We start from the raw sequence: 18234 nt of genomic DNA, 5'->3' as shown, positions 1-18234 counted from the left end.
TTCAATGAGAAGGTCCTTCTCAGTATAAAATTTGATAAGTGGTTTGAGTGTCCATGTGCCCCCTAGAAGGCTTGGGCCCTGGGCCGCCGCCCATATCACATGTGTTATAATATATATTGACCCTGCCCCCTTCATGGATGTTAAGGGACACCTCCGGGATTATCCTCTCTGGTGTAAATATATGAAACAGTAGAGAGAAACTTTCAGATATGAATAAAGGATTACGGCACAGAATGGGGCTTATTTACTAAGGGTCGTTCTGCTCACTTTCGTCAGACTCTCCGACGGTTTCGGGTTTTGCGCGGCTTTGACAGGGATTTAACAGGTGTCTGCGCTGGGATTGTATGCGCTGGCTTCCCTGCATCAGAAATCGGGGGGTGCGCCGTGGAGAGTCAGCGCATGCATTTTCAAACACATCACAACAGCTGAGAAGAGGAGATTTGCCTGATTCCATTGCTGTCAACATTGCGTCTACAAAACGTGTGCGTTAAGGCAATCTTAACAGCCATATTAACATTTTGTTAACATATACATCTGTTAGCACTTTGTTAACAGCTGAATAAACATCGCATTTACGCTTGGTTTTGTAAACACAATGTTGACAACAATGTTATAAGTAATTCTCTTCTTCTCGTCTTTTGTTCGTGAACAACTTGAGCCGGCTCACCTTAGTGAGGCAATGGCGCACTTAACCCCGCCCCCTACCAGCTCACCACGCCCCCTTTTAACCCAATACAATCGGGTTAAAAGTGGAGTGGCGTGGGGTGACTGACTGGCCTGCGGCTCCCTATTATATATTTAGTAGGGAGCCGTTCAGGAGGCAGTAGAGCCGGCTCTTCTTAGTGAGCGCAGCCTAATGAGCCAGATCACTAAGAAGAGACGTAATTCCCATCACTAGTGTTAACGCAAACAAAACGAAATGTGTGAACGCAACCTAAGCTGTATTACACTCATTGCCTATAGTAGCCAATCACAGCTCAGAGCTCATATTAACGACATGTGACAGAACAGCAACCAATCACAGCTCAGCTTCCAACAGCCCCAGCAGCAGCAGCAGACAATGGCTCCTGTATATGGTGGTTAATAAGTGGATAATGGAAAGCGCAGGGTGAAAATTTCAGCTCAAAACCGAGTCCATGACGTTCCCTAAGGGTGATGGCAGACGTGCTATTTAATGCAAAACACCGGCGGCTCGTTCCCGATCGCAGGTGTTTCCATAGAAATGGCGATGCGATGGGTCCTCGGCCCGCCCCGGTGGGTGAGGCTTGGTCTGCGTTTACAAACACGTGTGCCATCACCCTAAGTCACAGAGAGCGGCTGTGCAAAATTTGGTGATTGTAAACACGACGGTGCAAATTCCTTTAGCGGACACATACACACATATACATACATATACAAACACACATATACATACATACACATACACACATATACATACATACACATACACACATATACATATATATACACACATATACATATACACACACATATACATACATACATACATACATACATATACATACATACACATACATATACATACACACATATACATACATATACATACACACATATACATATACATACATACACACATACATATACATACACATACCTATACATTTACATACATACATATACATACACAAATATATATACACATACAAATACAGACATATACATACATATACATACACATACATACATACACACATATACATATACACACATATACATATACACACATACACACATACATATACATACACATACCTATACATTTACATACATACATATACATACACATACATATATACACCTACATTTACACACATATACATACACACACACACACACATCCAGCTTTATATATTAGATGGAAAAATGTAAAAAATAATAAAAGGAAGGATATAATCCATATGACAATCCTCTTCCTCCTCCCGTCTATATAAAGTTCCCAGAATCCTCCCTTCTGTTATTATTCCCAATATTGCAGCAGTCGGGATTATTATGTCCATAACAAATACAAAATAAATAAAGTTTATTGAAAATAGATTGTGGCAGAATGTTGTGCTGCTGGCTCCTCCCCCCACATCGCAACATCCTGCTGTTTGATTGGCTGCCTTGCCTTTCTCCTTGTGATGTCATGGAATGTTGTGCTGCTGGCTCCTCCCCCATATTATGACATCACTTGGGTATATAAGGAGCTGTAGAACTGATACACCTCTGAGGGTTTCTGTAGGCGTTTGAGGTAAGTCCGCTGTGTCCTCAGCTCCTTCATTCTCTTCTATAATCTCTCCTGCTCTTCAGTAATGGCCACTTCTTTACTTCTCCTCTGTTACAGAGTTGGTGATTGGAGATTTTGTGTGATTTTGCGGTAAGTCCATCCTTCCTGTATATGTACAATGTCTTCCTGCAGCCACCACTAGGGGGAGCTCACTGTATACAGCAGCTATTGTGTATTAGAGTAGTTGTATACATCCATATATAGTGAGTGCCCCCTAGTGGTGGCTGCCGGCAGTATATATCTGGTAAATCCCTTCTGATCTACTCCAGGCCCCCGTATATTTCTAATATCTATGGAGAGGGATGTGGGAACCAGAATAGTAAAGACCCATCTTCACTATTGGAAATTCAGGTCCCCACATCCCTCTCATTGTCCAAAGTTATTAGAAATATATGGGGCCCATGAGTGTATAGTGTATATGGGGACATCATTATATGGTGTCCAGGAAGAGTTGTCATAGTGTAGAGGGGGACATCATTATATGGTGTCCAGGCAGAGTTGTCATAGTGTATATGGGGACATCATTATATGGTGTCCAGGAAGAGTTGTCATAGTGTATATGGGGACATCATTATATGGTGTCCCGGCAGAGTTGTCATAGTGTAGATGGGGACATCATTATATGGTGTCCAGGCAGAGTTGTCATAGTGTAGATGGGGGACATAATTATATGGTGTCCAGGCAGAGTTGTCATAGTGTAGATGGGGACATCATTATATGATGTCCAGGCAGAGTTGTCATAGTGTAGATGGGGACATCATTATATAGTGTCCAGGCAGAGTTGTCATAGTGTAGATGGGGGACATCATTATATGGTGTCCAGGCAGAGTTGTCATAGTGTAGATGGGACATCATTATATGATGTCCAGGCAGAGTTGTCATAGTGTAGATGGGGACATCATTATATGGTGTCCAGGCAGAGTTGTCATAGTGTAGATGGGGGACATCATTATATGGTGTCCAGGAAGAGTTGTCATAGTGTAGATGGGGGACATCATTATATGGTGTCCAGGCAGAGTTGTCATAGTGTAGATGGGACATCATTATATGGTGTCCAGGCAGAGTTGTCATAGTGTAGATGGGGACATCATTATATGGAGTCCAGGCAGAGTTGTCATAGTGTAGATGGGGGACATCATTATATGGTGTCCAGGCAGAGTTGTCATAGTGTAGATGGGGGACATCATTATATGGTGTCCAGGCAGAGTTGTCATTGTGTAGATGGGGGACATCATTATATAGTGTCCAGGCAGAGTTGTCATAGTGTAGATGGGGACATCATTATATGGTGTCCAGGCAGAGTTGTCATAGTGTAGATGGGGAACATCATTATATGGTGTCCAGGCAGAGTTGTCATAGTGTAGATGGGGGACATCATTATATGGTGTCCAGGCAGAGCTGTCATAGTGTAGATGGGGGACATCATTATATGGTGTCCAGGCAGAGTTGTCATAGTGTAGATGGGGACATCATTATATGGTGTCCAGGCAGAGTTGTCATAGTGTAGATGGGGGACATCATTATATGGTGTCCAGGAAGAGTTGTCATAGTGTAGATGGGGGACATCATTATATGGTGTCCAGGCAGAGTTGTCATAGTGTAGATGGGACATCATTATATGGTGTCCAGGCAGAGTTGTCATAGTGTAGATGGGGACATCATTATATGGAGTCCAGGCAGAGTTGTCATAGTGTAGATGGGGGACATCATTATATGGTGTCCAGGCAGAGTTGTCATAGTGTAGATGGGGGACATCATTATATGGTGTCCAGGCAGAGTTGTCATTGTGTAGATGGGGGACATCATTATATAGTGTCCAGGCAGAGTTGTCATAGTGTAGATGGGGACATCATTATATGGTGTCCAGGCAGAGTTGTCATAGTGTAGATGGGGAACATCATTATATGGTGTCCAGGAAGAGTTGTCATAGTGTAGATGGGGGACATCATTATATGGTGTCCAGGCAGAGTTGTCATAGTGTAGATGGGGACATCATTATATGGTGTCCAGGCAGAGTTGTCATAGTGTAGATGGGACATCATTATATGGTGTCCAGGCAGAGTTGTCATAGTGTAGATGGGGACATCATTATATGGAGTCCAGGCAGAGTTGTCATAGTGTAGATGGGGGACATCATTATATGGTGTCCAGGCAGAGTTGTCATAGTGTAGATGGGGGACATCATTATATGGTGTCCAGGCAGAGTTGTCATTGTGTAGATGGGGGACATCATTATATAGTGTCCAGGCAGAGTTGTCATAGTGTAGATGGGGACATCATTATATGGTGTCCAGGCAGAGTTGTCATAGTGTAGATGGGGACATCATTACATGGTGTCCATAGATCTGGGGGCCACTTAACTGGGGGAATTGGTACCATGGAGTAGATACTGAGGGTCTTAGGTGCTCTAGAGGTCCTCCTCGGGGGCTGTAGATTGGGGGTAGTACAGGTGTAGTACAGGGGCTGTGGGCTGTAGATTGGGGGTAGTACAGGGGCTGTGGGCTGTAGATTGGGTGTAGTACAGGGGCTGGGGGCTTTAGATTGCGGGAAGTACAGGTGTAGTACTGGGGCTGGGGGCTGTAGATTGGGGGTAGTAGAGGTGTAGTACAGGGGCTTGGGGCTGTAGATTGGGGGGTAGTACAGGTGTAGTAAGGGGGCTGGGATCTGTAGATTGGGGGGTAGTACAGGTGTAGTACAGGGGCTGGGGGCTGTATATTGGGGGTAGTACTGGGGTAGTACAGGGGCTGGGGGCTGTAGATTTGGGGTAGTACGGGCTGGGGACTGTAGATTGGGGTAGTACAGGTGTAGTACAGGGGCTGGGGGCAGTAGATTGGGGTTGTACAAGTGTAGTACAGGGGCTGGGGGCTGTAGATTGGGGGTAATACAGGGGTAGTACAGGGGCTGGGAGCTGTAGATTGGGGGTAGTACAGGGGCTGGGGGCAGTAGATTGGGGTAGTACAGGTCTAGTACAGGGGCTGTAGATTGGGGGTAGTACAGGGGTAGTACAGGGGCTGGGAGCTGTAGATTAAGGGTAGTACAGGGGCTGGATATTGGGGGTAGTACAGGGGCTGGGGGCGGTGGATTGGGGGTAGTACAGGTGTAGTACAGGGGCTGGGAGCTGTAGATTGGGGGTAGTACAGGGGCTGGGAGTTGTAGATTGGGCGTAGTACAGGGGCTGGGGGCTGTAAATTGGGGGAAGTACAGGTGTAACAGGTGTAGTACAGGGGCTGGGGGCTGTAGATTGGGGGTAGAACAGGTGTAGTACAGGGGCTTGGGGCTGTAGATTCGGGGGTAGTACAGGTGTGGTACAGGGGCTGGGGGCTGTAGATTGGGGGTAGTACAGAGGCTGGGGGCTGTAGATTGGGGGCAGTGCAGGTGTAGTACAGGGGCTGGGGGCTGTAAATTGGGGGCAGTACAGGTGTAACAGGTGTAGTACAGGGGCTGAAGGCTGTAGATTGGGGGTAGTACAGGGGCTGTAGATTGGCGGTAGTACAGGTGTAGTACAGGGGCTGGGGGCTGTAGATTGGGGGTAGTACAGGTGTAGTACAGGGGCTGGGGGCGGTGGATTGGGGGTAGTACAGGTGTGGTACAGGGGCTGGGGGCTGTAGATTGGGGGTAGTACAGGGGCTGGGGGCTGTAGATTGGGGGTAGTACAGGTGTAGTACAGGGGCTGGGGGCGGTGGATTGGGGGTAGTACAGGTGTGGTACAGGGGCTGGGGGCTGTAGATTGGGGGTAGTACAGGTGTAGTACAGGGGCTGGGGGCTGTAGATTGGGGCAGTACAGGTGTAGTACAGGGGCTGGGGGCTGTAGATCGGGGGTAGTACAGGGGCTGGGAGCTGTAGATTGGGGGTAGTACAGGGGCTGGGGGCTGTAGATGGGGGTAGTACAGGTGTAGTACAGGGGCTGGGGGCAGTAGATTGTGGTAGTACAGGGGCTGGGAGCTGTAGATTGGGGGTAGTACAGGGCCTGGGAGCTGTAGATTGGGGGTAGTACAGGGGCTGGGAGCTGTAGATTGGGGGTAGTACAGGGGCTGGGGCTGTAGATTGGGCGTAGTACAGGGGTAGTAGGGGGCCGGTTATAGGTGGACATGTATCATGGAGAAGATACTGAGGGTCTTGGGTGCTCTAGAGGTCCTCTTCAGGGGCTGTAGATTGGGGGTAGTACAGGTGTAGTACAGGGGCTGGGGGCTGTAGATTGGGGGGTAGTACAGGTGTAGTACAGGGGCTATGGGCTGTAAATTGGTGCTAGTACAGGTGTAGTACAGGGGCTGGGGGCTGTAGATTGGGGTAGTACAGGTGTAGTACAGGGGCTGGGGGCTGTAAATTGGCGGTAGTACAGGTGTAGTACAGGGGCTGGGGGCTGTAGATTGGGGTAGTATAGGTGTAGTACAGGGGCTGAGGGCAGTAGATTGGGGTAGTACAGGTGTAGTACAGGGGCTGGGGGCTGTAGATTGGGGGTAGTACAGGTGTGGTACAGGGGCTGGGGGCTGTAGATTGGGGGTAGTACAGGGGCTGGGGGCTGTAGATTGGGGGCAGTACAGGTGTAGTACAGGGGCTGGGGGCTGTAAATTGGCGGTAGTACAGGTGTAGTACAGGGGCTGGGGGCTGTAGATTGGGGGTAGAACAGGTGTAGTACAGGGGCTTGGGGCTGTAGATTCGGGGGTAGTACAGGTGTGGTACAGGGGCTGGGGGCTGTAGATTGGGGGTAGTACAGAGGCTGGGGGCTGTAGATTGGGGGCAGTGCAGGTGTAGTACAGGGGCTGGGGGCTGTAAATTGGGGGCAGTACAGGTGTAACAGGTGTAGTACAGGGGCTGAAGGCTGTAGATTGGGGGTAGTACAGGGGCTGTAGATTGGCGGTAGTACAGGTGTAGTACAGGGGCTGGGGGCTGTAGATTGGGGGTAGTACAGGTGTAGTACAGGGGCTGGGGGCGGTGGATTGGGGGTAGTACAGGTGTGGTACAGGGGCTGGGGGCTGTAGATTGGGGGTAGTACAGGGGCTGGGGGCTGTAGATTGGGGGTAGTACAGGTGTAGTACAGGGGCTGGGGGCGGTGGATTGGGGGTAGTACAGGTGTGGTACAGGGGCTGGGGGCTGTAAATTGGGGTTAGTACAGGGGCTGGGGGCTGTAGATTGGGGGTAGTACAGGTGTAGTACAGGGGCTGGGGGCTGTAGATTGGGGCAGTACAGGTGTAGTACAGGGGCTGGGGGCTGTAGATCGGGGGTAGTACAGGGGCTGGGAGCTGTAGATTGGGGGTAGTACAGGGGCTGGGGGCTGTAGATGGGGGTAGTACAGGTGTAGTACAGGGGCTGGGGGCAGTAGATTGTGGTAGTACAGGGGCTGGGAGCTGTAGATTGGGGGTAGTACAGGGGCTGGGAGCTGTAGATTGGGGGTAGTACAGGGGCTGGGAGCTGTAGATTGGGGGTAGTACAGGGGCTGGGGCTGTAGATTGGGCGTAGTACAGGGGTAGTAGGGGGCCGGTTATAGGTGGACATGTATCATGGAGAAGATACTGAGGGTCTTGGGTGCTCTAGAGGTCCTCTTCAGGGGCTGTAGATTGGGGGTAGTACAGGTGTAGTACAGGGGCTGGGGGCTGTAGATTGGGGGTAGTACAGGTATAGTACAGGGGCTATGGGCTGTAAATTGGTGCTAGTACAGGTGTAGTACAGGGGCTGGGGGCTGTAGATTGGGGTAGTACAGGTGTAGTACAGGGGCTGGGGGCTGTAAATTGGCGGTAGTACAGGTGTAGTACAGGGGCTGGGGGCTGTAGATTGGGGTAGTATAGGTGTAGTACAGGGGCTGAGGGCAGTAGATTGGGGTAGTACAGGTGTAGTACAGGGGCTGGGGGCTGTAGATTGGGGGTAGTACAGGTGTGGTACAGGGGCTGGGGGCTGTAGATTGGGGGTAGTACAGGGGCTGGGGGCTGTAGATTGGGGGCAGTACAGGTGTAGTACAGGGGCTGGGGGCTGTAGATTGGGGGTAGTACAGGTGTGGTACAGTGGCTGGGGGCTGTAGATTGGGAGTAGTACAGGTGTGGTACAGGGGCTGGGGTCTGCAGATTGGGGGTAGTACAGGTGTAGTACAGGGGCTGGGGGCTGTAGATTGGGGGTAGTACAGGTGTAGTACAGGGGCTGGGGGCTGTAGATTGGGGGTAGTACAGGGGCTGGGGGCTGTAGATTGGGGGTAGTACCGGTGCTGGGGGCTGTAGATTGGGGGTAGTACAGGTGCTGGGGGCTGTAGCATGGGGCAGTACAGGTGTAGTTCAGGGACTGGGGGCTGTAGATCGGGGGTAGTACAGGGGCTAGGAGCTGTAGATTGGGGGTAGTACAGGTGTAGTACAGGGGCTGGAGGCTGTAGATCGGGGGTAGTACAGGTGTAGTACAGGGGCTGGGGGCTGTAGATCGGGGGTAGTACAGGTGTAGTACAGGGGCTGGGGGCTGTAGATCGGGGGTAGTACAGGTGTAGTACAGGGGCTGGGGGCTGTAGATTGGGGGGTAGTACTGGGGTAGTACAGGGGCTGTAGATTGGGGGCAGTACAGGTGTAGTATAGGGGCTGGGGGCTGTAGATTGGGGGTAGTATTGGGTCTGGGGGCTGCAGATTGGGGGCAGTACAGGTGTAGTACAGGGGCTGGGGCTGTAGATTGGGGTAGTACAGGTGTAGTAAAGGGGCTGGGGGCTGTAGATTGGGGGCAGTACAGGTGTAGTACAGGGGCTGGGGGCTGTAGATTGGGGGCAGTACAGGGGCTGTATATTGGGGGTAGTACAGGTGTAGTACAGGGGCTGGGGGCTGTAGACTGGGGGTGGTACAGGGGCTGGGGGCTGTAGATTGGGGGTAGTACAAGTGTAGTACAGGGGCCGGGGGCTGTAGATTGGGGTAGTACAGGGGCTGGGGGCTGTAGATTGGGGTAGTACAGGGGCTGGGAGCTGTAGACTGGGGGTGGTACAGGGGCTGGGGGCTGTAGATTGGGGGTAGTAGAGGGGCTGGGGGCTGTAGATTGGGGGTAGTACAGGGGCTGGGAGCTGTAGACTGGGGGGTAGTACAGGATTAGTACAGGGGCTGGGGGCTGTAGACTGGGGGTGGTACAGGGGCTGGGGGCTGTAGACTGGGAGTGGTACAGGGGCTGGGGGCTGTAGATTGGGGTAGTACAGGGGCTGGGAGCTGTAGACTTGGGGTGGTACAGGGGCTGGGGGCTGTATATTGGGGGTAGTACAGGTGTAGTACAGGGGCTGGGGGCTGTATATTGGGGGTAGTACAGGTGTAGTACAGGGGCTGGGGCTGTAGACTGGGGGTGGTACAGGGGCTGGGGGCTGTAGATTGGGGGTAGTACAGGGGCTGGGGCTGTATATTGGGGGTAGTACAAGTGTAGTACAGGGGCTGGGGCTGTATATTGGGGGTAGTACAGGGGCTGGGGGCTGTAGATTGGGGGTAGTACAGGGGCTGGGGGCTGTAGATTGGGGGTAGTACAGGGGCTGGGGGCTGTAGATTGGGGGTAGTACAGGGGCTGGGGCTGTATATTGGGGGTAGTACAGGTGTAGTACAGGGGCTAGGGGCTGTATATTGGGGGTAGTACAGGTGTAGTACAGGTGCTGGGGGCTGTATATTGGGGGTAGTACAGGTGTAGTACAGGGGATGGGGCTGTAGACTGGAGGTGGTACAGGGGCTGGGGGCTGTAGATTGGGGGTAGTACAGGGGCTGGGGCTGTATATTGGGGGTAGTACAAGTGTAGTACAGGGGCTGGGGCTGTATATTGGGGGTAGTACAGGGGCTGGGGGCTGTAGATTGGGGGTAGTACAGGGGCTGGGGGCTGTAGATTGGGGGTAGTACAGGGGCTGGGGGCTGTAGATTGGGGGTAGTACAGGGGCTGGGGCTGTATAATAGGGGTAGTACAGGGGCTGGGGCTGTATATTGGGGGTAGTACAGGGGCTGGGGCTGTATATTGGGGGTAGTACAAGGGCTGGGGCTGTATATTGGGGGTAGTACAGGTGTAGTACAGGGGCTGGGGCTGTAGACTGGGTGTAGTACAGGGGCTGTAGATTGGGGGGTAGTACAGGTGTAGTACAGGGGCTGTGGGCTGTAGATTGGGGGGTAGTACAGGGGCTGGGGGCTGTAGATTGGGGGTAGTACAGGTGTAGTACAGGGGCTGGGGGCTTTAGATTGGGGGTAGTACAGGGGCTGTATATTGGGGGTAGTACAGGTGTAGTACAGGGGCTGGGGGCTGTAGACTGGGGGTAGTACAGGGGCTGGGGCTGTATATTGGGGGTAGTACAAGTGTAGTACAGGGGCTGGGGCTGTACATTGGGGGTAGTACAGGGGCTGGGGGCTGTAGATTGGGGGTAGTACAGGGGCTGGGGGCTGTAGATTGGGGGTAGTACAGGTGTAGTACAGGGGCTGGGGGCTGTAGATTGGGGGTAGTACAGGTGTAGTACAGGGGCTGGGGGCTGTATATTGGGGGTAGTACAGGTGTAGTACAGGGGCTGGGGGCTGTATATTGGGGGTAGTACAGGTGTAGTACAGGGGCTGGGGCTGTAGACTGGGGGTGGTACAGGGGCTGGGGGCTGTAGATTGGGTGTAGTACAGGGGCTGGGGGCTGTAGATTGGGTGTAGTACAGGGGCTGGGGGCTGTAGATTGGGTGTAGTAGGGGCCGGTTATAGGGGGGACATGTATCATGGAGAAGATATTGAGGGTCTTGGGTGCTCTAGAGGTCCTCCTCGGGAGCTGTAGATTGGGTGTAGTAGGGGTCCGGTTATAGGTGGGACATGTATCATGGAGAAGATATTGAGGGTCTTGGGTGCTCTAGAGGTCCTCCTCGGGAGCTTTAGATTGGGTGTAGTAGGGGTCCGGTTATAGGTGGGACATGTATCATGGAGAAGACGTTGTATGAAGATGCAGCTTCAGGTCTTGGGTTCTTGGTGCCGGTTGATGTTGGTTCTGGTCTATGAGACGTTACTAATGTCTGATGTCCATCATGTCTCCATCTGTAGAGACCATAGAACATGTCCTGGACACTCACCGTCTTATTACTTCTAGGATGGACGACTTTGAGGTGATGGAGGAGGAGCTGGAGGTGATAGATATCTGTGAGGAGGAGATGGTGAGGAACATCAAGAAGCTGGAGGTGATAGATATCTGTGAGGAGGAGATAGTGAGGAACATCAAGAAGCTGGAGGTGAAGAGGGCATGGGAGGAGGAGAAGACCAAGGAGGTGAAGATGGAGGAGAAGACCAAGCAGAGGAAGATGGAGGTGAAGAGGAGATGGTGGGAGGAGATGACAATCCAAGAACAGATGACAGAGAAGGAGCAGGGCCGGAGGATGATGTAAGTAGAGTCACTGCACTGGTGACTTCAGGAGACAAACTGACCCCAAACCTTTGTGATCCAAATCTTCCCAATCCTACGAGACACGATCCATAGTGTATATCAGTGATGTGATTGGTCGGCTGGGAGTGTGTAGTGATGTCTCCTGACCGGTATATGTCATGTATCTCCTCATATTCCCCAACAGGTGGTGGAAAGTCTATGGCTCCGACCCCAATAAAAGGTAATTATACCATATTCTGTACATGAGGGGTATACGGGGGGCATGGGGGGGTAGACGGGGGACATGGGGGGTAGACGGGGGACACGAGGGGTATACGGGAGACACGAGGGGTATACGGGAGACACGAGGGGTATACGGGGGACATGGGGGTTATATGGGGGACATGGGGGTTATACGGGGGACAGGAGGGGTATACGGGGGACAGGAGGGGTATACGGGGGGCATGGGAGGTATACGGGAGACATGGGGGGGTATACGGGGGACATGGGGGGGTATACAGGGGACATGGGGGTATATGTGGGACATGAGGGGTATACGGGGGACATGAGGGGTAGACGGGGAACATGGGGGGTATACGGGAGACATGAGGGGTAGAAGGGGGGACATGAGGGGTAGATGGGGGGACATGAGGGGTATACTGGAGACATGAGAGGTAGATGGAGACATGAGGGGTACACGGGAGACACGAGGGGTATACTGGAGACACGAGGGGTATACTGGAGACATGAGGGGTATATGGAGACATGAGGGGTAGATGGGAGACACGAGGGGTATACTGGAGACATGAGGGGTATATGGAGACATGAGGGGTAGATGGGAGACACGAGGGGTATACTGGAGACATGAGGGGTATATGGAGACATGAGGGGTAGATGGGAGACACGAGGGGTAGATGGGGACATGAGGGGTATATGGGAGACATGAGGGGTAGATGGGAGACATGAGGGGTAGATGGGAGACACGAGGGGTAGATGGGGACACGAGGGGTAGATGGGAGACACGAGGGGTATACTGGAGACATGAGAGGTAGATGGAGACATGAGGGGTATATGGAGACATGAGGGGTACACAGGGGACATGAAGGGTAGATGGGGACATGAGGGGTAGATGGGGACATGAGGGGTAGATGGGGGACATGAGGGGTATATGGGGCCATGTGTCGGGCAGTTCCAGTAACCAGCGATGTCTTTTCTATTTTAGGAAGAGAATTGCAAAAGAAACAGCGATTTGTTTGCCTGGTTACATGTAAGTACATACAGGGTGGCTCCAGGTTTCAGTGGGCCCCTGGGTGACAGAGCCTCAGTAGGCCCCTGGGTGACAGAGCCTCAGTAGGCCCCTGGGTGACAGAGCCTCAGTAGGCCCCTGGGTGACAGAGCCTCAGTAGGCCCCTGGGTGACAGAGCCTCAGTAGGCCCCTGGGTGACAGAGCCTCAGTAGGCCCCTGGGTGACAGAGCCTCAGTAGGCCCCTGGGTGACAGAGCCTCAGTAGGTCCCTGGGTGACAGAGCCTCAGTAGGCCCCTGGGTGACAGAGCCTCAGTAGGCCCCTGGGTGACAGAGCCTCAGTAGGCCCCTGGGTGACAGAGCCTCAGTAGGCCCCTGGGTGACAGCGCCTCAGTAGGCCCCTGGGTGACAGAGCCTCAGTAGGCCCCTGGGTGACAGCGCCTCAGTAGGCCCCTGGGTGACAGAGCCTCAGTGGGCCCCTGGGTGACAGAGCCTCAGTGGGCCCCTGGGTGACAGAGCCTCAGTAGGCCCCTGGGTGACAGAGCCTCAGTAGGCCCCCGGGTGACAGAGCCTCAGTAGGCCCCTGGGTGACAGAGCCTCAGTAGGCCCCTGGGTGACAGAGCCTCAGTAGGCCCCTGGGTGACAGAGCCTCAGTGGGTCCCTGGGTGACAGAGCCTCAGTGGGCCCCTGGGTGACAGAGCCTCAGTGGGCCCCTGGGTGACAGAGCCTCAGTGGGCCCCTGGGTGACAGAGCCTCAGTAGGCCCCTGGGTGACAGAGCCTCAGTGGGCCCCTGGGTGACAGAGCCTCAGTAGGCCCCTGGGTGACAGAGCCTCAGTGGGCCCCTGGGTGACAGAGCCTCAGTGGGCCCCTGGGTGACAGAGCCTCAGTAGGCCCCTGGGTGACAGAGCCTCAGTGGGCCCCTGGGTGACAGAGCCTCAGTAGGCCCCTGGGTGACAGAGCCTCAGTAGGCCCCCGGGTGACAGAGCCTCAGTAGGCCCCTGGGTGACAGAGCCTCAGTAGGCCCCTGGGTGACAGAGCCTCAGTAGGCCCCTGGGTGACAGAGCCTTAGTAGGCCCCTGGGTGACAGAGCCTCAGTAGGCCCCTGGGTGACAGAGCCTCAGTGGGCCCCTGGGTGACAGAGCCTCAGTGGATTATGAAGGTCCATCTGCTTCTCCCGGAGAGAATATAACTCATGATTCCACAGTCTCCATATTATCTGACTTATTCATAAATCATTGATGTCCCATGTCATACAGTGAGGAAGATGTGATGGAACATCAGGAATCAGAGGAGGACGATCTGCTAGTGGTGAAGGTGGAGGAGATACATCGGGAGCAGGAGAAGATGGAGGAGGAGGTAGAGGAGATCCATCTGGAGCAGGAGGAGGAGGTAGAGGAGATACATCTGGAAGAGGAGGAGGTGGAGGAGGAGGTAGAGGAGATACATCTGGAAGAGGAGGAGGTAGAGGAGATACATCTGGAAGAGGAGGAGATAGAGGAGATACATCTGGAAGAGGAGGAGGTAGAGGAGATACATCTGGAAGAGGAGAAGGTGGTGGATGTAGAGGAGATACATCTGAAGCTGGAGAAGGTGGAGGAGGAAGAGGAGGAATTGTTGATAGAGGAACATCTGGAGGAGGACAGAGAGGGTCTGGGAAGGTGAGTGCAGGGTCCAGATATAATGTCCAGGTAATAGGAGACGTTACATAGTTATCTATAGCTCATACATTGATCTCTGTGCTTTCTATCACAGACGAGAGGTGAAGGTGGCCTGGGCCAGTGAGGAGTCTCTCCAGTAAGTATATAGGACTGTTATGACATTACTGGACTCCACAAGGGGGTCACATACTTTTCTGTGTTGAGCTCTTCCACTCTGTGTCCACGGAACATGACCCAGAACTTCAATGTATAGAATATTCTGGACCAGTGGTGGCAAAACTATGGGAGTCCTCTCTGCGGGCACCCAGTCCCTTACCCAGAGTTCACCAGACGGTACACAAGGGCTCCTCCTGCAGTTCTGGGGAGCACCAGAGGTGTTCAGCGCTGGGACTGCAGGAGGAGTAAGGAGGTGCGGAAAGGACTGGATTATCATTGGAGATCATGTTCCGAGATTCTTCCTGTTAAAGGGAAGCTACAATGATAATCAGAACCTCCCCTCATTCTTCAATGTTCTTGGTTCTCATGGGTATATAAGGGGTATATGGAGGACTTGAGGGGTATATGGAGGACAAGAGGGGTATATAAGGGGTATATTGAGGACATGAGGGGGTATATGAGGGACAAGAGGGGTATATAAGGGGTATATGGGGGACATGAGGGGTATATAAGGGGTATATGAGGGACATGAGGGGTATATAAGGGGTATACGGAGGACATTAGGGGTATATAAGGGGTATATGGAGGACATGAGGGGTATATAAGGGGTATATTGGGGACATGAGGGGTATATAAGGGGTATATGGAGGACATGAGGGGTATATAAGGGGTATACGGAGGACATGAGGGGTATATGAGGGGTATATAAGGGGTATACGGAGGACATAATGGGTATATAAGGGGTATATGGAGGACATGAGGGGTATATAAGGGGTATATGGGGGACATGAGGGGTATATAAGGTGTATATGGGGGACATGAGGGGTATATAAGGGGTATATGGGGGACATGAGGGGTATATAGAGGACATGAGGGGTATGTAACGGGTATATGGAGGACATGAGGGGTATATAAGGGGTATATGGGGGACATGAGGGGTATATAAGGGGTAAATGGGGGACATGAGGGGTATATAAGGGGTATATGGGGGACATGAGGGGTATATAGAGGACATGAGGGGTATATAACGGGTATATGGAGGACATGAGGGGTATATAAGGGGTATACGGAGGACATGAGGTGTATATAAGGGGTATACGGAGGACATGAGGGGTATATAAGGGGTATACGGAGGACATGAGGGGTATATATGGGGTATATTGGGTACATGAGGGGTATATAAGGGGTATATGGAGGACATGAGGGGTATATAAGGGGTATACGGAGGACATGAGGGGTATATAAGGGGTATACGGGGGACATGAGGGGTATATAAGGGGTATATTGGGGACATGAGGGGTATATAAGGGGTATACGGAGGACATGAGGTGTATATAAGGGGTATACGGAGGACATGAGGGGTATATAAGGGGTATACGGAGGACATGAGGGGTATATATGGGGTATATTGGGTACATGAGGGGTATATAAGGGGTATATGGAGGATATGAGGGGTATATAAGGGGTATACGGAGGATATGAGGGGTATATAAGGTTCACCCTCCCTGTTGTGGACTGATCCTGGGTGACTCCACCACTCATGGAGATTTATCTATTGTTTTATCCTTTAGGCCAAGACGCAAGTGGTGGAGGCCCAAGTGCCTGAGCCCCGGCAGCGGCAGGAAGAGGTGATTGACACTTTACCTTCTTCCTCTAGGGGGCGCTTTCTGTATATATATATCAGCTCCCTATTGTGTTTCAATGCTCTTTCTGAGCGGGAGGGGGGGAGGGTAGATTTCCTGGGTCCCGGGATCCCCATAATATTTGTCACATGACTAATAAATATCTTCATCTTTCAGCAGCAGAAGCAGCAAAGGGGAGAAGAAACCCTCAAGGTAAATACACAACTTTGTAAAGTGCTTGACTCCTCCCCCATGACACCGAGTAGAGATGATGGTGGAGGGTCTTCACATAAGGACTGAACACGATCTCCGCTGGTCTTGTCTCCTGCAGGTTCATGAGGTTCCTCCTGTGTTGCTGCAGAGCTGACACTTCAGAATAGAAGGACTGCGGAAAGCTCCATCTTCCTGTTCATTTCTTGATGGCGGACGTATCAGAAAATTAAACTGAACAGACTGGATCCATTTTGAGCCCAGAACCATCTTGTCCCTGGGCAGGGGCATCAGGAAGCCCCACATCTCTGCGGGGTTGGCGCCTTTCCACTGATCGATGACCTACCTCATCCACGTCCACCAAAGAGGAGAGAAGAGAAGCTGCGATCCAAGCCTCTCCATCCGCTGTGCTCCATTAGGAAGGTCCATGAAGGAGAACAGATTCCATGTAACGGCTCTCCAGGTGCTGCTCCTCCGCCCAGACAGTGCTAAGGTCCAGGGTAAGGCTGTGTGATGTCATCCTGCTCCTTCCTGGAGCCTCTCTAGGGACATGAAACACCACAGATCTATAGGGGAGTCCCGATTATTTATTCCATGTTGTGTCTTGTCCCTGGAGAGGCGCCACCTACCCTATGCCCACGACTAGAGATGATGGTAGAGGGTCCCCACATCAGGACTCACAATCTCCCCCTGTCCTTGTCTCCTGCAGGTTCCTCCCATGTCTCCTGCGTTGCTGTAGACCGGACTCCTCAGAGTAGAAGACCTTTGAGAAGTCTCACGATTTCCTCAGACCTGCATCTACAAATGGTAAAGAAGCCTCCATAGATATTCCTGGTGGCCTCTGCCCCGGATATCTTGTTCCACAAACCTGATTCTTCTTCACAAAGCTGATATTTTCTTTTATAGGATTCTGTCTCTTCTCCGGATCCTTCCTTCCCTCAAACACTAGGCCCACTAATCTCATTAATCAGGAGAACTCCGCTCTTCTTTCCTCCGAACCCCTGGAACCTCTATGTCCATGTCCCTTTACCAAAGCCCAAACTATATGGACCCCAGAGAACGGACATATTAGATATTAAACTGATAAGAACAGACCCTGGATCCAGTGAGCCCAGCGCCTCCTTATACAATGATTCTCCCATCTCCCTTTTCCAAAAGCCCAAACTATATGTTCCCCAGAGAGCGGACATATTAGATATTAAACTGATAAGAACAGACCCTGGATCCAGTGAGCCCAGCGCCTCCTTATACAATGATTCTCCCATCTCCCTTTTCCAAAAGCCCAAACTATATGGACCCCAGAGAGCGGACATATTAGATATTAAACTGATCAGATAGACCCACTAAGTTCTCATTAATCAAGAAAACTCCGGTCTTCTTTCCTCCGACCCCTGGAACCTCTATGTCCAGGTCTCTTCTCCAAAAGTCCATTTACTATATGGACCCCGGATAGTGGACACATTAGATATTAAACTGATCAGAACAGACCCTTGATCCATTTTGAGCCCAATGCCTTCTTATAGAAAGACGACAGAGACTCCTTGTATATTACACATTTCCTGTGAGGAGGCTTCACCTCTATGTCCATGTCCCTTTTCCAAAAGTCCATTTTCTATATGATCCCCAGAGAGCGGACATATTAGATATTAAACTGATAAGATAGACCCACCAAGTTCTCATTAATCAAGAAAACTTTGGTCTTTTTTCCTCCGACCCCTAGAACCTCTATGTCCATGTCCCTTTTCCAAAAGTCCATT

The 18234-nt window shown here is 51.8% G+C and overlaps 1 protein-coding gene across 1 annotated transcript; it reads left to right on the top strand.

Annotated features, from left to right (window-relative positions):
- The first annotated feature begins 2268 nt into the window (after positions 1–2268).
- On the top strand, positions 2269–18164 carry LOC140069982 (uncharacterized). The gene is made up of 11 exons (XM_072116314.1): positions 2269–2380; positions 11318–11605; positions 11793–11828; positions 12810–12854; positions 14088–14489; positions 14584–14625; positions 16217–16273; positions 16445–16480; positions 16599–16977; positions 17187–17284; positions 17384–18164. Exons 1-9 carry the CDS (start codon positions 2316–2318, stop codon positions 16645–16647), a joined length of 1020 nt encoding a protein of 339 aa, XP_071972415.1. The 5' UTR covers positions 2269–2315; the 3' UTR covers positions 16648–16977; positions 17187–17284; positions 17384–18164.
- Positions 18165–18234: the final 70 nt, after the last annotated feature.

The sequence above is a fragment of the Engystomops pustulosus genome, chromosome 7 (assembly GCF_040894005.1).
Source record: "Engystomops pustulosus chromosome 7, aEngPut4.maternal, whole genome shotgun sequence".
NCBI classification, from domain to species: Eukaryota; Metazoa; Chordata; class Amphibia; order Anura; family Leptodactylidae; genus Engystomops; species Engystomops pustulosus.
This window is presented reverse-complemented; position numbering and strand designations above follow the sequence as displayed.